At 44.6% G+C, this 16,845-nt stretch overlaps 1 protein-coding gene and 1 long non-coding RNA gene across 2 annotated transcripts; one reads left to right on the top strand and one right to left on the bottom strand.

Annotated features, from left to right (window-relative positions):
* Positions 1-882: 882 nt before the first annotated feature.
* On the bottom strand, positions 883-10,063 carry LOC139562883 (RNA polymerase-associated protein CTR9 homolog). Its single transcript, XM_071381005.1, has 22 exons — positions 9,905-10,063; positions 9,556-9,654; positions 8,624-8,863; positions 8,409-8,526; positions 8,227-8,316; positions 7,888-8,144; positions 7,686-7,793; positions 7,359-7,595; positions 7,022-7,240; positions 4,961-5,144; positions 4,596-4,870; positions 4,417-4,504; positions 4,127-4,275; positions 3,890-4,006; positions 3,480-3,625; positions 3,329-3,400; positions 2,992-3,127; positions 2,642-2,785; positions 2,374-2,498; positions 2,190-2,289; positions 1,984-2,090; positions 883-1,881 (listed from the first exon to the last, which is right to left on the bottom strand). Exons 1-22 carry the CDS (start codon positions 9,947-9,949, stop codon positions 1,488-1,490), a joined length of 3,450 nt encoding a protein of 1,149 aa, XP_071237106.1. The 5' UTR covers positions 9,950-10,063; the 3' UTR covers positions 883-1,487.
* A 3,923-nt stretch (positions 10,064-13,986) lies between these two features.
* LOC139563027 (uncharacterized) lies at positions 13,987-14,550 on the top strand. Its single transcript, XR_011672475.1, has 4 exons — positions 13,987-14,076; positions 14,180-14,257; positions 14,339-14,395; positions 14,490-14,550. It is a non-coding gene; the product is annotated as an uncharacterized lncRNA (long non-coding RNA).
* Positions 14,551-16,845: the final 2,295 nt, after the last annotated feature.

Genomic DNA, 16,845 nt, shown 5'->3' with positions numbered 1-16,845 from the left:
GCGTTGCCACAATGCTTGGCCGTGGTATATTGGCCATATCACACCAACTCGGCCCTTATTGCTTAAATATAGTACTGTAGCATTTTTGCATGTCAGTAAGTGGTTGCAAGGGGAAGATAAGGCCCATTAGTAGCAGTTGTATGTTAATACAGTGTGTCCACTGCTAAATAAGGCACTGGATCAGTGTATTTAGTGGGCTGGGGGTATTCACCAGAATTGTGATGAGTTTTGCAATGCACTTTAGGCTATAGCCAAGGCCTAGATGTTCACTTTACTTCTATAGTCCCATTCCCTTATGAGCTTTTATTATTCTTAGTTTAAGCAGCCCATCTGCACTTTGAACAGAGCTACACTGGTACCCATATTCAGAACCATGTTTAGGCTACCAACAGTGACAACTCTGAGAAAACCTTCACAACAGGTGTCAAACTCATTCCATGGAGGGCTTAGTTTCTGTTTTTCCTTTTAATTAAGACCTAGACAACCAGGTGAGGGGAGTTCCTTACTAATCAAGTACAAGAGAGGAGCGAAAACCTGCAGATACTCCGCCCTCCGTGGAACAAGTTTGATAAGTGCTCTACAACATACGTTCTTCAGACAGGCTCGGTCAGCCCCGTCAGACATACCCTGATCTGGTGTTGTCAGTTCCAGAAGCTGGCCATAGACAGGACCTCTTGTCAAACATGCGTTTGCTTCATCCACCCCACTGTGGTACCTCCGGAATGGGGCCATGTATTTGGAGTCTCGCTGTGTCTCAACTCTATGAATACATTTACAACCGCATCACCTAGGCGTGCCACCAGATTACTTAGCACTTCTTGTATCCATATAGAGGACCTTAATTTAAAAAAATGCACAAATATACACTTTCACTATTGAAGCTGAACTTGTAATATGGCATTTTATTCACCACAGCATGACTGACATGAGGTTTGCCAAAAATATTTTTGGGAATGGCAGAGGGCATGTTGATACACAGAACAAGGAAAATGCAGCCAAAACAATTACAACACATTTACCCCATAATCAGAAGATAAGTGTCAAGTTGTTTTCCAATGTCATACAAGCAGCTTCATCATCAGAAATAGAAAAAAAACTAATATTTATTTTGTGTTTGTTTATTATCTACATATAATTTGTCCCAACTCTGGGCCAATTTACATTTTTTTCTGTGACGTCACCTCTTCCAATCATTTTAAGATATAAAATATATGGGTTACAGCTGTCAGACTACTTACAAGTCACATTTTCCATCCATCATCAACAAAACAAAAGAACATGAGGTACAGCATCAATGCAAAAGTCTCTACAGTCTGGTGACCAAAAACTAGTAAAGACAACCCACATTCTGGGCTACAAAGCTACACTGCATGTGCTCAGTTCAATTTCATGGTACAAACCAAGACAGAACAAAAAACCTTTACAAAAATCAGTTTAAAAAATATATAAAATTCAGTAGGAAAAAAGTCAGTTCTGAGTTTGAAGCCTCAGTCACTGTCAGAGCCAGAGCCGTGGTTGGAGGCCTCGTTGGCAGAGCCCCCTGGTTCTGATCCGTTGTCGGAGCGGCGTGGGGAGCCCGCCGGAGAACCTGCTTCAGAGCCAGAGGCTGCGGCCGGTGAGCCTGGTCGGGACTCGTTCTCCGACCCAGAGCGGCTCCTCTTGCTTTCGTTATCAGACTGCTCTGAGTCAGACTGCTGCTGCACTCTCTTCCTCTTCACTGGACGGTCGCTGCCTGAGTCACTACCCGAGTTTCCGGAGCGTTGGGGGCTTCCAGCTTCGCTGCCAGAGCGGTTCCGGCCCGCGTCGGACTCACTGTCGGAGGCGATGCGCTTCTTGTGGCCGCCCTCGTTATCAGAGCCTGAACCACTGTCTCTGGGGTTTCTGGGTGGTCAACAGACAAAGAATTATGAATTAGTGGCACAAAACCCTTCGGAGTTGTATTTTCATGTAGCATTTCATGTACGAATGAGTTTATGCCCTCACCTGTCTTCAGCAATTTTCAGTCCATCCTCGTCTGATGAAGAGTCGGAGGATGAGATGATGGCCTTCGACTTGATCTTGCCTTTGAGAGATGGTGGCACAGGCTCGGCCTAGACAAGAACAGAACTGTTACATCTCTGGGCCTAAGGCCGGTCATTTGGGTTAAAAAATACCATTAGAAAGACAGTAATAAACTAGATTTAACTGACCTTTAGGATCTTCTTGCCGCCCGCTCTGGGTTTGCGTTGCTTTTTGGGCCGTGAGCCTCCTTCCTCATCATCACTGCCATCGTCACCCCCTTTGTTGGGTCTGAAATACAGTCACAGTGCCACTCACACCAGGCCATTTTCCTACCAGTCACTACAAATAAAACACTTTCCACAGCAGTCTCACCTCCTCCTCTTCTTGCGGCCCTCCTCCTCACTCCCGCTGCCACCCTTCCTCTTCTTCCTCCTTCTCACTGGCAGGTCCTCATCAGAGCCATCGTTGACAAACTCATCAAAGTCCCCTTTCTTGCGCTGGGGAGAACGAAACAAGAACAATATATTCACACTGCACCCTAGAGCGTTTGAGATTCATATCGATCTGATGTGCCATGAGCTAATCATTGATCAACCCAAACCTCCGCGTTGCACTAGCTGTTCGACACATTTACACTCACTCGGCCACCACCTTTCTTCTTCTCTTTCCTTTCCTCCTTCATTCCATCGGCGAAGGAGAGCAGACCCTTGGTCTTCTCCACGTACATGGCTCTCTGCTCCAGCAGCTTCTTCTGATCCTCTTCCTGCTTGGTTCTCTTCTCCTCCTGGTGGTGCAGCAGGAAACAAGGTCAGTGGGTTAGTCACACTGTTATAAAGGAATATATTTACAGTGAACCAAAGAAACATGATATTAAAGACATTCCAGCCTCAAGTAAGGTATGTTAACTTAAATTGCTTATCCATTATGGTTTACAAGTACAACATAGAAGGGATCAGGGACTTGTGGAGATGTGACATCCCATAGACAGACCTGTTCTTTATGCATCTGTTGGCGCAGGAAGTCCCTCTCCTGATCCTGCTTGGCCCGGATCTCCTTCTCCTCCTCGTCCTGCTTCCTGGCCCGAGCCACGTGGTACTGGGCCTGACTCAGCAGGTCAGAGCATTGCCTGCAACGACCCCCACACAAACACAGCTCACAATCCAGGCTTATCCCGACATCTGATGGCTGGGCTCAGCTGTCATCCCTCTAAATTCCTCTGAGGTGTGATCAGAATTTTGGCTAAGAGTGGTTCACTGATTTACTGAAGGCTATGAAGTAAGTACTGGCCTGCATTTGGATTTTAGAGGGGAGATATGTTCAAACTGACCTGGCCTCAGTAGAGGCAAGCACTAGGTCGAACCTCATCTTGTCACCTGCCTTGGCAAGGTAGCTGAAATACCTGAGACAAAAGAGAAGATTAGGCTGAGAAAAGTGAAGGATTATTTTAGGAGAAGTGTTAAAGTGAGTTTAGGGTGTACCGGTGGGCCAGCTCCAGCTCTTTGACAGCACTGAGTACAGCCTTTAGGTTACTCTTCTCGTCCTTCAGCACCAGAGTGGCCAGCCTCTGCAGCACCAGGGCCACGTTGAACATCAGCACCGTGTCACTGGGGGCCACGTGACGTGCCTGGGGACACAGCCAGCCACATCAGTGAGTAACAGGTAGGGTTGCAAAATTCCGGGAACTTTCAATAAATTCCCTAGTTTCCCAGAAAGGATCCTGAAACTCCTGTTTATTCCCTTCTGATCCCAGGAATCCTCCAACCGGGATGTCGGTAGAAAAAAAAAAGTTCACAACTCTAGTAACAGGACACTCACACAAGGGTCACCCTGCTTTCACATAAACAAGCTCAGGGAAATGAATCCCAGCCTCGTTTCACACAAATCTCACCTTCAGCAGAGTCTGTTTGCACTCCTGGAGTTTCCCGCATTTGAAGAGTGCCCGAGCCAGGTACAGCAGCACCTCAGTGTTCTGATGCTTGTAGAATTTCTTCAGACAGTTCTCGTACTAAATGCCACAAAGAGTGGATAAGACATTTTAATAGAACTCCTCAAGTAAAAATAAAAATAAAAATAGGAATATAAAAAAACTCTGCAGTGTGTACTATGAGCCAGTACAGAGCCTTACCATCTGCACAGCGCTGATGTACTGTTTCTGCTCCACGTAGATGTGGGCCAGGTTGAGCCAGACGTCGCTGATATCAGCTGTGGCCTCTCTCACCTGGGCAAACACGTCACGGGCCTCTCGGTAGTAGCCCTTATGGGCCAGGACGGCACCTGGACAGACAAGACGGCAAACTCTGAGGTATTTACATGCTAATAGTTATCTGAGGTAAATACATGCTTATAGTTAAACACAGTCAAGTCTGAGTATTAAGCATTTATGTGAATACAATGAGTGAGAGAAGGCCAACAAACCTATGCCGTTGGCAGCGTAAAGGTTCTTGGAGTCGTTTCGTAGGACCTGTTTGTAAATGGCCAGGGCTCGATCCTGATGTCTCTTTTCCTGAGGGACACAACCACAGACAAATGATGAAGGCACTGTTTCTGACAGTGATGATTTTCATGGCTCCACATCAACTGATATTCTGCCATACCTTCTCCCGGTCCCTGGTGGGCTGGTGCAGGGTCTGGAGCCACACGTTGCCCAGGGCCAGCATGGAGTAGGTGTCGTTCTGAGTGGACGGCTGCTTGAGGATACGCTCAAACTTCTTCTGACCCGGACCCCACTCCTGCTTGGCCAAGTGGAGATTCCCGATCAGGGACCAGGCGTCTGGGTGATCCTGATTAATCTGCAGAGCCTCTTTGAACCAGTCGGAAGCTTCATAGAAGTTTCCTTTGTCACGAGCCATTGCTCCAAGACGCAGGTAACCTGCAAGCAACAACAAAGGACCAATTGATACGCACACACCCTAAGGAGACAGACATTAACCAAAAAGTATAGTGTGTCTTCAGTGCTTACAGTCGACGTAGTTGGGATGTTCCCTCAGGATGTTCTTGTAGAGTTTCTCCGCCTCGTGGAATTCGCACATGGCCTCGTAGAGCCTGGCTAGGTTGTAAGAGGTGGTGACAGAGATAGCGTTGTAGTAATGCTCGTCATGCTCTCCCTCAGCTTTGGCCCGCTCCAAAGAGGCCAGGAAGTATTTCTAAACATGGACAGACAGAACAAACCCCTGAAATCTATTTATAGCTCTGTTGTGTCTACTAGGGTTGGGCGATGTCTGGAATGACACATCGTCCTGTCCAAACATCACTGATATACGATTGTATTGTAAAAAAATAATAATAAATCTGTGGGGTATGCGTTGCGCAAGGGGGGGGGTCAGTCAATTGGCGGGAAGAAGGCACTATAAAGGACGCATTGCTAGGCCTGAACAGTGTAAAGCCTAGTTATTTATCTAGTCTAAGCTGTAGGACGATTTACAAAATTGGTAGAGCTATGTTTCTCTTGTTCATAAAAATACTCCGATACGAGTTAAAAACGAATATTATAGCCGTATCAAGTGTAGTCTATTGTCATTTCATTAGGCTACTTTCTGACAGTTTCAGACAAAAATAAAAAAGGCGCGATGGGATTTCACTATAGTACAGTCTGCCGTATGCTAAAACAGAAAGAAAAAAAACTATGGCTCCTTGGTGGGAAAGAAAAGCTCGTCTTCGCCTGTTTGGCAGTTTCAGAATACGTAAAAAGACAATCAGGGCAAAGGATCGACAGACTACAAACCTCGGTCAACATTTACAAGTCCATCATCCTGCTGAGTTCGCTACTCTGGGGCAGAACAGTTGAATATGCTGGTGTTCCTTGCCAGATACCAATAGCTAGAAAAAAACTAAAACTAATGGTTCCCAATTGTACTTTTTTTGTTTAATTTTCAAATGTAGCCTATATTCAAATCCAGATGCATCTTACTCAAATGACATATTCTAGCCTATAGGCTATCAAAGCTTGAAATACTTTTTTGCACTTGTTTAGGCTACTTTATTTATTTTGTAGGCCTATATTTAGGATTTGTACAGTTCGATAGGCAAGAGGCATATCCTAATTAGCTTATGCTAAAAACGAATAGGCCTATGTTCATTTGTTTTTAAGTGTCATAAAGAATGTTAAATAATAATTTGCTTTATCTAATTGTATATTTAGGATTTTTACAAGTCGATAGGCAAAAGGCATAGCCTAAGGATAATAGGCCTATTTGTTTTTAGCCTAAACCAATGTTCATTCATCTGCGATAAAGAATGTTAGGCTAAATAATCATTTGTTTTATCTGATTGTTGTTGACAATTTATTTAACTCACACTTTGGTCAAGTAAAGCAGAAACGTACCAGGTTTGTTTATACTTCCTATTCGATTAGTCCATCTTGAAATTGTTTGTTCTCTCCCTCATTATTACTATGGTTTTATTTAGGCTAGTCACAAACAACAGATGGAACTCTGCTACACCTATAGATTCATTCCATGGTTGATCATGAAAGAGTAGGATATGCCTAGGCCAACAAGTCACGTTAAAATTTAATGGGGATTGGGGAGGAAAAGGGAAACTAATGTTTAAAACAATAAGCCCGACAACAGAATGCGTGATGCCAAAGGCCTATGATCATCCGACATTGGTGGGGGGGAAAAACACATTAGGCCCCATCTGACATTTTGCGCTGCTTTGGTGCTCTCTGCTCGATCAATAATCTACATTGTTCTCTTGCATTATGTTAATAGTCTAACTACCTCATATGTATTGAACATTTAGGCTATGGCAAATAGGGAACAGGCTATTCGGCATGTCGCCTTGCTGTGTGCTCTCTGCGCTGTTCTGCGCTGCCAGTCTCCAGGGGTGCAGTCAAATTCAAATATGCTAGACCATCCTGTGACATCACGATGTCGTCACTATCGACAATGGCTGTCAAACATCAAACACAAAGGCAAGTTACGAAACTACAAATAGCCATTCGAGTAGTTACTGAATTCATTGCTACAACATGTAATGTCTAATTCTAGTCAGGCAGCTCTGCCATCCTCCTAAACTGTACCTTGGCCTCTCCCAGGTTCCCCAGTCTGAAGTGGAGAGCCCCCAGGTTGTTAAGGATCTCAGGGGGGACGTCAGCCTGGACCTTCTCCTGCAGAATGCGGGTGGCCGTGCCGTAGGCAGAGAGGGCGCCCTGGATGTCGGTCTGCTCCAGGATCTGGGCCAGCTCGATCCAGGCCTCCACGTCATCAGGGTACTGCTCGGTTACCTTTTTCAGATGACCCTGCAGAATACAAAGACATTACATGTTATTGATTTTAGCAATAGTGCTGATTGACATCTACAGAGTTACAAGTGAATACTTCATGTGAGGTTCACCTTCGCATAGTTATTTTACTTACTTTTGCAATGTCTCTCTTTTCCTGATCATCTGAAGTAGCATAAAGAGAGCCCAGGATCTTCATGGTTTCATAGTTGTTGGGGTAGGCCTTTAGGACCTTCTCAAAACACTGGGCTGCATTCTCCTTGTCTCTACGGTACACGTACATCTGCCCCAGGCCAAAGAAAGGCAGCACAAAGGTAGACGAGGCAAATTGGGTGGCCTGGTAGTAGTACTGGAAGGCCTGGTCATAGTCCTCCTGAAACACACAAGAAGGAGAGATGTAATGCCCATTCAATTAGAAAAGCAAGAGTCTTCCTGAAAAATAAGCTGAGGCCTTAGCGTTTACCTGTACATGAAAGGAGCGGGCCAACTGGTAGCAGCTCTCAGCCTGCATCGCTTCCACCTCTGTGTTGTGAAAGGCATGGAGAGCCAGGTGCTGCACTTTACTGTAGTCCTGAAAATAAGAAAGTACATCAATGTGAATGATAAACGATGCTCAGGTCAAGACATGCTACTATATACCAGGAATAGGATGACCACCCTCTCACCTTTTTGAAGAAGAAGTGGTTAGCCAGGTGATTGAGCACCATGGGGTTGCTGGGGTCAATGGTGTAGGCTCTGGAGAGAAGCTGCACTCCATTCTTGATGGAGTCGGGCTCCTTGCTGTTGAGCTCCAGCACAGCCAAGCCCACAAGGGCTCCCACACACTTCGAGTTGAGCTCCAGGGCCCGGCCAAAGGCCAGACGGGCCTTCTCCAGCTTACTGAGCTTGACAAAGCAGTGGCCCATCCCCAGCCTCACCTCGGCTGGTAAGAGAAATAGTGACGGTATATTAGGAGACACCAGGGATATTATTTATAATATGACAGGTGCAAGTGAAATGCTTACCAGGACATCCAGGGTTTGTGCGTAGAGCCTTCTTGTAGTAGGCCAGTGCTCCCCTGTAATCCTTCTTATTGAAGGAGATGCAAGCTTTACCTGTTGAAATAAAATGTATAGTGGTTAGGCCCCATTTGGAAGTGAACCTTTGTGGTTGTAATGGTAGATCTTTCCCTTTGTGTTTTACTTACCAAGTAGAGCAGGGATGTTATTGGTGGACTGGTTCAAGACAAAGTGGAACTGAGCGTCAGCCTGGTCCATTTTGTCCCCCTCCAGCAGGCAGAAACAGGCTCTTCCCAACAAGTGGTTCTGTTACAAACAAATAGATTACTCTTGGTTATGATTTTTTGTGTTGGGGAAATTAACTTTCACATTACCCAATAAATTGTTAAGCTGATTATCTTACCTGGTCGTACATGATGATCTTGTCTGCCATGGTGTAGAGCAGGGTGGCCTGAGTGATGAGCTCCTTCTTGGCATCTTTGTTCTTCTCTTTACGTGCCTGCTGGACATAGTAGGCTGCCAAGGTGTCCAGACAGGTCATCTGGTCCTTCTCATGGTCTCTGTAGTCCAGGTTCCCATCGATACGGGCCGCCTCCAGCAGCTTGACAAAGTCCTCCGTCTTCGTCTGTTTGTAATACTCCAGCTAAAAGAAAAATATGTTTTTGTTTATTTTGGTGACAAACAATCCATGAACAAACCATCAGTCAGTGGGAATGCAACTACATAACTCACCAGGGAGGATAGCCCATTTCCTGGACCAGAGTTCTGTATAACATTTAGACACCGTGGGAGATATTTGCCAACACGTACCTTTTTTGGCAACACTTTTCCCATGTTGGAGAGTATATCCGTGGTTGGTGGACAGTTCTGATAAGGAACTGTTCTGTTTGTCTAGCTAATCAGCCTCACGATTGGGCAGCATGTTGCTGCAGACGGGTAGTAGAACAGTGTCTGTGCACGCAAACATTGACATCCATGTTTGGTTTTGACTTGGTAGCCTCTAACAGCATCCTTCGGCGATGCAGACGACAATTTCCTAATCAAAACCGTCCACGGATATACTCTCCAACATAGGAAGTGTCTCCAAACATGCACAGGTCAGCAAATATCTCACATGCCTCTCCAATGGTATGCCATAAGATGGAATGTTACTGTTAAAATAACTGTACATGGCGGCAAGCCTGCAGGGAGGAGTTACAGGTAACAGTAGAAATTACAATCTAACTGTATTTGATGCATCACTCATACAGAGTAATATGTGCAACTGTCATTTCAACCATTACATTTTTTAAGGCTTAAATTAATTCTCATACCAGTCTATGTATTCATACTTACAGCAAGAGCAATCCATATGTGCAACTGTGTATGCTCCTGTTTCAGGATACTGATGACCTCATCTCCTTCTGGCAGCTGGTCGAAATCAAGCTCAATAACCTGCAGAACAAATGTCTATGTAAACACCAGTTCGTACACATACAACATGACATGTGGCCTTTAACCTATGGCTAAACAGCTTGATCAGAAAGGCTAAGCTACTTTGTGGCTGCATTTACTAGTTAGCTTACTGTTGTTAGCGATCTGGCTGACGTTAGTCAACAAGCACAGGGCAATACTACGTTAGCTAACGTTAGTAGGCTAGCTGTAGCAATCCACGGTCAAACAAAGCAGCGTAGCTAGTCCTTACCTCGTCGGTGTCCCGTAAGGGGATTTCAATTGATCCCCGAGACATCTTGGGTGATGGAAATCCACGTCCCTACACCAATATATTCCCAAAATTTGTTCAGCTGTCGCCGCGGTCTCGAGGATCTGGCTCCACTTCCGCTCTAGAACAAATACATGGATGTTCACAAAACAATGTCCGGGTAGGACAGCGGGCGAATGGTGGGAAAAAATGACCCACTGGTGCAATACCGGTAGCAAATAAAAATGTCCCCCTGACTAATCCAGCTGTTGTTCTCTCTCTTCTTGGCAGCCCAAACTTCTTTCAACTGAAAGAAAAACATTCTGTATTTTCACAGTAGTCTTTGTTGTATTTTCAAAAGTAGTAGGTCTATTTGTTGTTTAGAAACCTGTAAATGTTTGTTAATAATAAAATGTGTTGTGTTCACTATTTTAACATGTGCAAAGTAGGGAACTAGAATGTGTACATTATGTAGTGCGCCAGTATGCCTTTCAATTCAAGCTCCATAGTGGTCGTGTTCGAGAACATCAAAACCGTACTGTATCATGGGCACATTGTGACTGACTGATCTACAAATAATAAAAGACAAGAAAGGGAAGGAAAGACAGGACAATCAATCAAAATTGATTGGTTGATTGATGATTGATTAAGGGAGGGGAAAATAACACAATAATAAAAGCTGTTATAATTGTGATAATCCTCTGTGGTGTGTTTCTGTGACCTGTGCCCAGTTCTTCATTGACCCCGCCCTATCCTAAAGAATCTGATTGCTACTGGTGATTTCCTATTGGTTTATACAGGAGATGTTATGCAGATGATCTAGAATCATTTGATATGTTAATAAACTGACTAATGTTAATTCAAAAAGTCCATTAACTGAGTTATTGTTTGCTGGCCTGAGCCAGCAATTGGTGGAGCTGAGGGGAGGGGGTGGGGGTGTCAGCTGGTTTTGATGTGTGGCAGTGAAGGATCAAAACAGGCAAAGGCTACACTCACTGAAGAGCATCTTGAGCGTTTCCCACTGCAAACTGGCAGCAATAGAGCTGTCTAAAATTAGTGTGTGTTTTTGACCAGCTTGTGTGATGAGATGTAGCTAGTTGTTATACGTTTTCATATGCACATTTTCTGCCGCTTTCAAAGGAATATTCCTCAACTGGGAGGTAAGACATAATTTTTTTGTATTCTCACCGCTTTCTAACATATCTAACATTCTTAGGGTAAGTATATATGTCTTGTATAACTTCATAATGCAATCTTGATGAATTAATAACTGTAAATATCTAACGTAGGCTACTTGACATCTAGTAAGCTTAGACAACCGCTCTCTGTTTTGTTATATAATGTTTCCACTGTCTTTCTTTGCTTCGTGTGCTGTTGACTGACCTGCAGTTTCAGTTACATGACTGTCACAAATCTAGTCCCTGGTTAGGTTAAAGTTCTGAGGGGTCGTTCCTTTCTCTTGCCCAGGGACCCAAAAGGAAAAAACTCCTGAGTTCAGGAAACATAAGTTAACAAAAGAACATTCACATTCTAACTGGCCCTTAATACATTACTGTGCATGTAAGTATGGTATTATATGCATATAATGCACTTCTACAGAGATAGAATAGTCCTTACCAAGCTAACTCAGACTTTCTGCCCACAATCAAATAGAAATATTTGATATTTTACTTACAAAAACAACACTTCGATTCTAACAATTTCTTCTAACTCAAAATTCAGACTTTTTCAGACTAATTTGTAAACCACTATGACAAGTATCTTATATGCATTGTCATATTTTTCTTTATACAGAGAGATGTTATGGCCTCGGAGAACTTACTGAATGGAGATCAGAGCTTTCATGGGGAACAATCTGAATCTAATCTTCTGAGGAGCCAGGGTGAGAACCATGAAAGCAGCAGGCCATCAACTCAGACCAGGCCGATGAGAGAGGACAGAAGGGGATACATAGCACCAGCTCTCTCAAGGGACTCTGGGGTTAGCTCCATAGACCATCACCAGGTGCCGGAAAGCAATGAAAGTAAGCATTGATATTAATATTGACGTATTGTCAATGGCATAAAACATTATCATAATACAGAACATCTTGATAACCAGGCATTTATTTTTTCAGAGGAGTAAACAGAATGCTTTTATTTTTAAAGATGTGTATAGACATCTAAGTTTAAAACTACTTTCACCACTGCACTTTGACTTCTGCTTTCGCTTATTTGAAGTTGTACATGACAAAGCGTAATGGATGTTTTAGTGTGGAGCAGCTATGGACCAGAGGATTCTACTGAAGAAACCGTGGACACAAGTACATTTTCTGAGGAAGAGCTTCTTGATATAACATTTGAGGCATGCAATACCGCTGGCACAGGTACAAATCACCTCTTGTAATAACAGCTGCACATTAGTCTTCTCTTTGTGTACTGGCATGCTTCCTAAGTCTTTGTTCTCCATAGGAGAGGTTCTGGTCTCCACGATCATGCAGTACCTGCAGACGATGACTAGCCAGAGCCCAGAACAGGACAGGCTGAATGCTTTGAATCGTATGCTGGACCCTGAGTGCCGGGACCCCGCTATTAGCAGGGCCAAATTCCAATCCACCATGAGGGAGTGGATTGCCCAGTGCAGCCTGGATGGGTAAAGAAAAAACCTTCAGGCAGCTAACTGCTATAGAATGTTCATCTGCAGCAGCCTTATAATCAACAATATGCCTCAGAAGTTTTGCCACTAAAAATGACTGAAATTTGTAGTTGATTGCATCTGTTTGTGTGATTTATTTTGATAAAACATTGGTAAGCTTGCTAATCTGCTGTGTACCTATAATTGGAGACTAATGATTGTTTGTATCTTTCAGCATGCATGAGGACGACAAACATATTTCAGGGGAAAACCCTTGTAAAGTGTCTATAAATGGTAAGGTTTTGCTCTTGTAGGCAGCCTGGAAATCTGTCTCAGATTACAGTGCAGCACTGATTGTGTTGTTCTTTCAGGGATGGATTTCTCAGGTCCTGAGATCAAAACGGCCTTCTCAGAAGGAGAACAGTGTTATCGGTAAGTTATTCAGCTTTCTCAGTCACTCATGATTTGACTCTTTCTATGCAGTACTATTTCTGTATTCTACTGTATTCAACTGGCTTCCAGTCGAAGCTCGCATTGGCCCTCCCACCCCTACGGGAGTGCATCTCCCGCTCAGCCCAGTCCAAGCTATTCTCTGTCCTAGCACCCCAGTGGTGGAACTAGCTTCCCCCTGAAGCTAGGACTGCAGAGTCCCTGCCCATCTTCCGAAAACATCTGAAAGCCTACCTCTTCAAACAGTACCCCCCCCCCCCCCCCCCCCCCGCCAATTTAAAAAAGAAATGACACACACACACACACACCTTCTAGCTCTGACTCTACTGACAGCTATATTATTGGGGAAAATGTTACTTTCTATGCCTGTGAGATGTGGTTGTTCCACTGTGATAAGTGGTTGTCCCTCTATCTCAAGATTAATGTACTAACTGTAAGTCACTCTGGATAAGAGCGTCTGATAAAATACAAAAATTTAAAATGTAAATGTATTAATGCTATAAATCTGACTTCTCCTTTGGCTCTAGTGACTCCAGGGAGTTGCTGGCCACTGTGTCTGAGCTGAAGCATGCGCACCGTAGAATGAGTAAGCAGAACAACAGCCTGTTGTGGACTGTATCTCAGTGTGAGGACACCAACCTGCAGCTCACAGTGGAGATCACTGAACTAAGTGCCAAGCTGGCCAGGTACTGTCTGTGAGGATGGAGCAATATGTTGTTTTGATATGTTGGAACATTATATGGATTCATTATTGCAAGGCATGGTAGTTCTGATGATTTACTGTTGTATAACTATCTGTGTGACATCCCCAGTGCCCAGCGGTCAGCAAGGAGAACCAGGTCCCTTGTAGAGGAGCTGGAGGAGGCCAGGAGAGCCCTGAGGGAGGCAAAGGAGAGAGCCAGCCAAGCCCAGGCTAGCAGCTGCAAACTGGTACTGCATTCAGCTCTTAGCAGGAAATGACATATAAGGAAATGACATACAAATGGCTTAGGCTAGAGTGTGAATCATTTTATTGGAATGTATACATTTCCATGTACATTGCACCTTTTTTTCAATTTTAGAGCAAAGAATGTGACTGTCTGAAAGCACACATTAAAGTGCTTGAAGACAAGGTAACTTTGATCTTTATTATTATTTTATAATGTATGTACAACGTTTGTCATGCCACAAACTGTACATTATATGTGTGTGACACAATCCCTTTAATATCTGCAGAATGAACAACTCACACTCGAGGGGACTTGTTCTGAAGATTGTCTCAACAAATTGAGGAAGGTTAATGCTGAGATGAGGGTAAGAACTGTGGGCCAGAACATCTCTGTCTATCACTGAGATAAGAGTGCAGTAATGGAGATCCTCTCATTTGTTTTGCAGGAGGAACTTGAAGAGACCCTTGTCATGCTGGCTGTAAGAGACAGGGAACTCACTAAGGTTAGTATACCATACCGTCACACATAGACGGTTCATTCTCTGTTTTACAACGACTGCATTGGTAGATTTGTCTTTTTTCTCTGTTTCTTTCCAGAAAGACATACTGATGGATAAGCTGAAGAACTCTCATCTGGAGAACCATAGAATCATTGAGGTATCTTCCTAATAACATTCATCATTTCAACTGCCTGTAGTTATGCCTGTGCACTAGCAGGAAGTAGCTCTGATTGTTTTTTCCCTGTAATTGAAGGGGCTACAGTCAGAGTTTATGCATTTATCAGAGCATTCCCAGCAAGCTCTTTTGAGGTAAGTGCTGTCAATCATTTCTATGTCCATATGCTACTCGTCATTGTTTTTGTTACCAACATCTCACCCAACAGCTGTTCAGGTGACATATTTGTTGGAGCTCATTCGTTACTGAGAATGTATGTGAGTGACATCATCACAATGGGACATGCTAGGGGTCAGTGGGGTCAGTGTGTTTAACCTGGTGGTGTGCTGCTGTAATTCATAGGTTTGACATGCACTGTAGCAGTCCACCAGGTTTCCAGGGAAGGAGTGGAGGTGTTCCTAACCACCGCTCGCTGCATGCTGAGATCCAGGACATTCAGCAGGTGACAAAGGCTTTAGTTCTGCAGTTGGTTATCAAAAGCCCTATCGCGTTACTATAGGTTTATTATAACGATGTTTTTCCCTCAGCAACGTGTGGTTCTGGAGGAGATGACTGGTCCAATATGTGGGGTTCGGTCCTCTCACACTCAGAGGGACGATATCCAAAACATAATTCACAGGATCAAGTCTGCTGAGCTGACCCACCTTCTCCACGCACACTACCCAGAGAGGGTGAGAACTCACACACACTCGCGCACACACACGCAAGCACGCACACACACACACACACACACACACACACACACACACACACACACACACACACACACACACACACACACACACACACACACACACACACACACACACACACACACACACACACACACACACACACACACACATAAATACTAACACTGACTTCTCCTGTGTCTCTTGTATGGTAAAAGTGTAGGAAGCTGTTTTGAGGGTCTGATGTCTGTTCAATCACTCAGGATTCTGTTGGCGGTTGTGCTGTTGAGACCCTGGAGAGGCCAAATCACCACAGCCAGCAGTCACAACCTAGCATCAAGCAGCAGCTGGTTAATGTGTATGTGAGTTTTTATCCCCTTCTCTCTTCTGTTGTGATTACTGACATAATAAAAGTACGACAATGGTTGCTATTTATTGAAACCCATTCTGATAATAAAAAAGAAAGCCCTGTGTTGCTACTTGCCTGAGCAATTATATGGACTACTATTATGTAATCTGCAGTAGTTACTGGCTTTCTGTCTAAGATGTTAGAGATAAGTGCAGTTTTAGGATCCTCGGTTGCTTCAAGATGTAACAATGTGTGAGTGAGTTGTTTATAAAGTCCAGGCTGTTCTTCCAGACTGAAGGAACTGGAGCTGCAGACTACTCTGTGGGAGGAGAGAGAGGAGAAGGTGGCGGAACAGCGGAGGCTACGGGAGCAGCAGGAGCAGAAGCAGAAGCCCCAGGCCAAGAGGGCAGCTGTGGTGAACTGGTGGAGAACCCTTAAGGTGGAGGGGAGTAGGACCAAGGCCAAGCTGGAAGACACCCTGGCCCAGCCCAGCCAGGTCCTCACTGAGACAGAGTACAAGCTCCAAAAGGCAGAGCACACCATCACAAAGATTAGGGAACAGGTATGCCACCTTGAGGCGGCTCTGAGAACTGCCCAGGAGGGCGTAGCTGAGCACAAAAACATTCAGGACAGGGTGGGAGTTCTTCACAAGGACAAGGAGACCAACACGGTGAGAGAGGGAACTGGCTGGACTGGGGAGGAGGCATCAAAGGAGCGTAAGGACGTGGCTGTGGCTACAGACCCTGTGGAGGACCCAGGTAGATCAGAGAAGGTAGCAGCCCAGCTTGTGACCTCCGAGGGTCTGCTGGTGACCCTCAGGAGGATGGAGGCCATGGTCAGCAGTGCCCTGGAGGCAGCTGAACTGGTTAGGGAGAGTCAGCGAAGGGTCAGCCAGGTCAAGGAGAGGATGGAGAGCATCACTCAGAAGATGGAGGAAGCTCTGAGCAGAGCAGCGGACACAGAGGGTCAGCTCAGTGCACTGGAGGCCAGGGTCACAGCCAAACCTCAGGTCAGTTTGCATAGTCTTTTCTGTGTATTACAAGAATAGTGAGCTCAAATAAGCCCTGACAGTAAAAGTTTAGAATTTTCATTAATGTGCATTTTGAATATGCAGCCCCACATATATGCTCACATGTCTGCTTTTGCAATGATTACCAATGATATACTAGGCTGTGTTTGTTTTCCTCCTGTAAAACTCTTAAAAGTTATTTACAGCTGTTTCATTTGCATTTCCTCTCTCTCTTCTGTTCCGAAGTTG

This window comes from Salvelinus alpinus, chromosome 33 (assembly GCF_045679555.1).
Source record: "Salvelinus alpinus chromosome 33, SLU_Salpinus.1, whole genome shotgun sequence".
Taxonomy (NCBI): Eukaryota; Metazoa; Chordata; class Actinopteri; order Salmoniformes; family Salmonidae; genus Salvelinus; species Salvelinus alpinus.
Note: the sequence above shows the minus strand (reverse complement) of the source record. Positions and strands in the feature narration are given on the sequence as shown.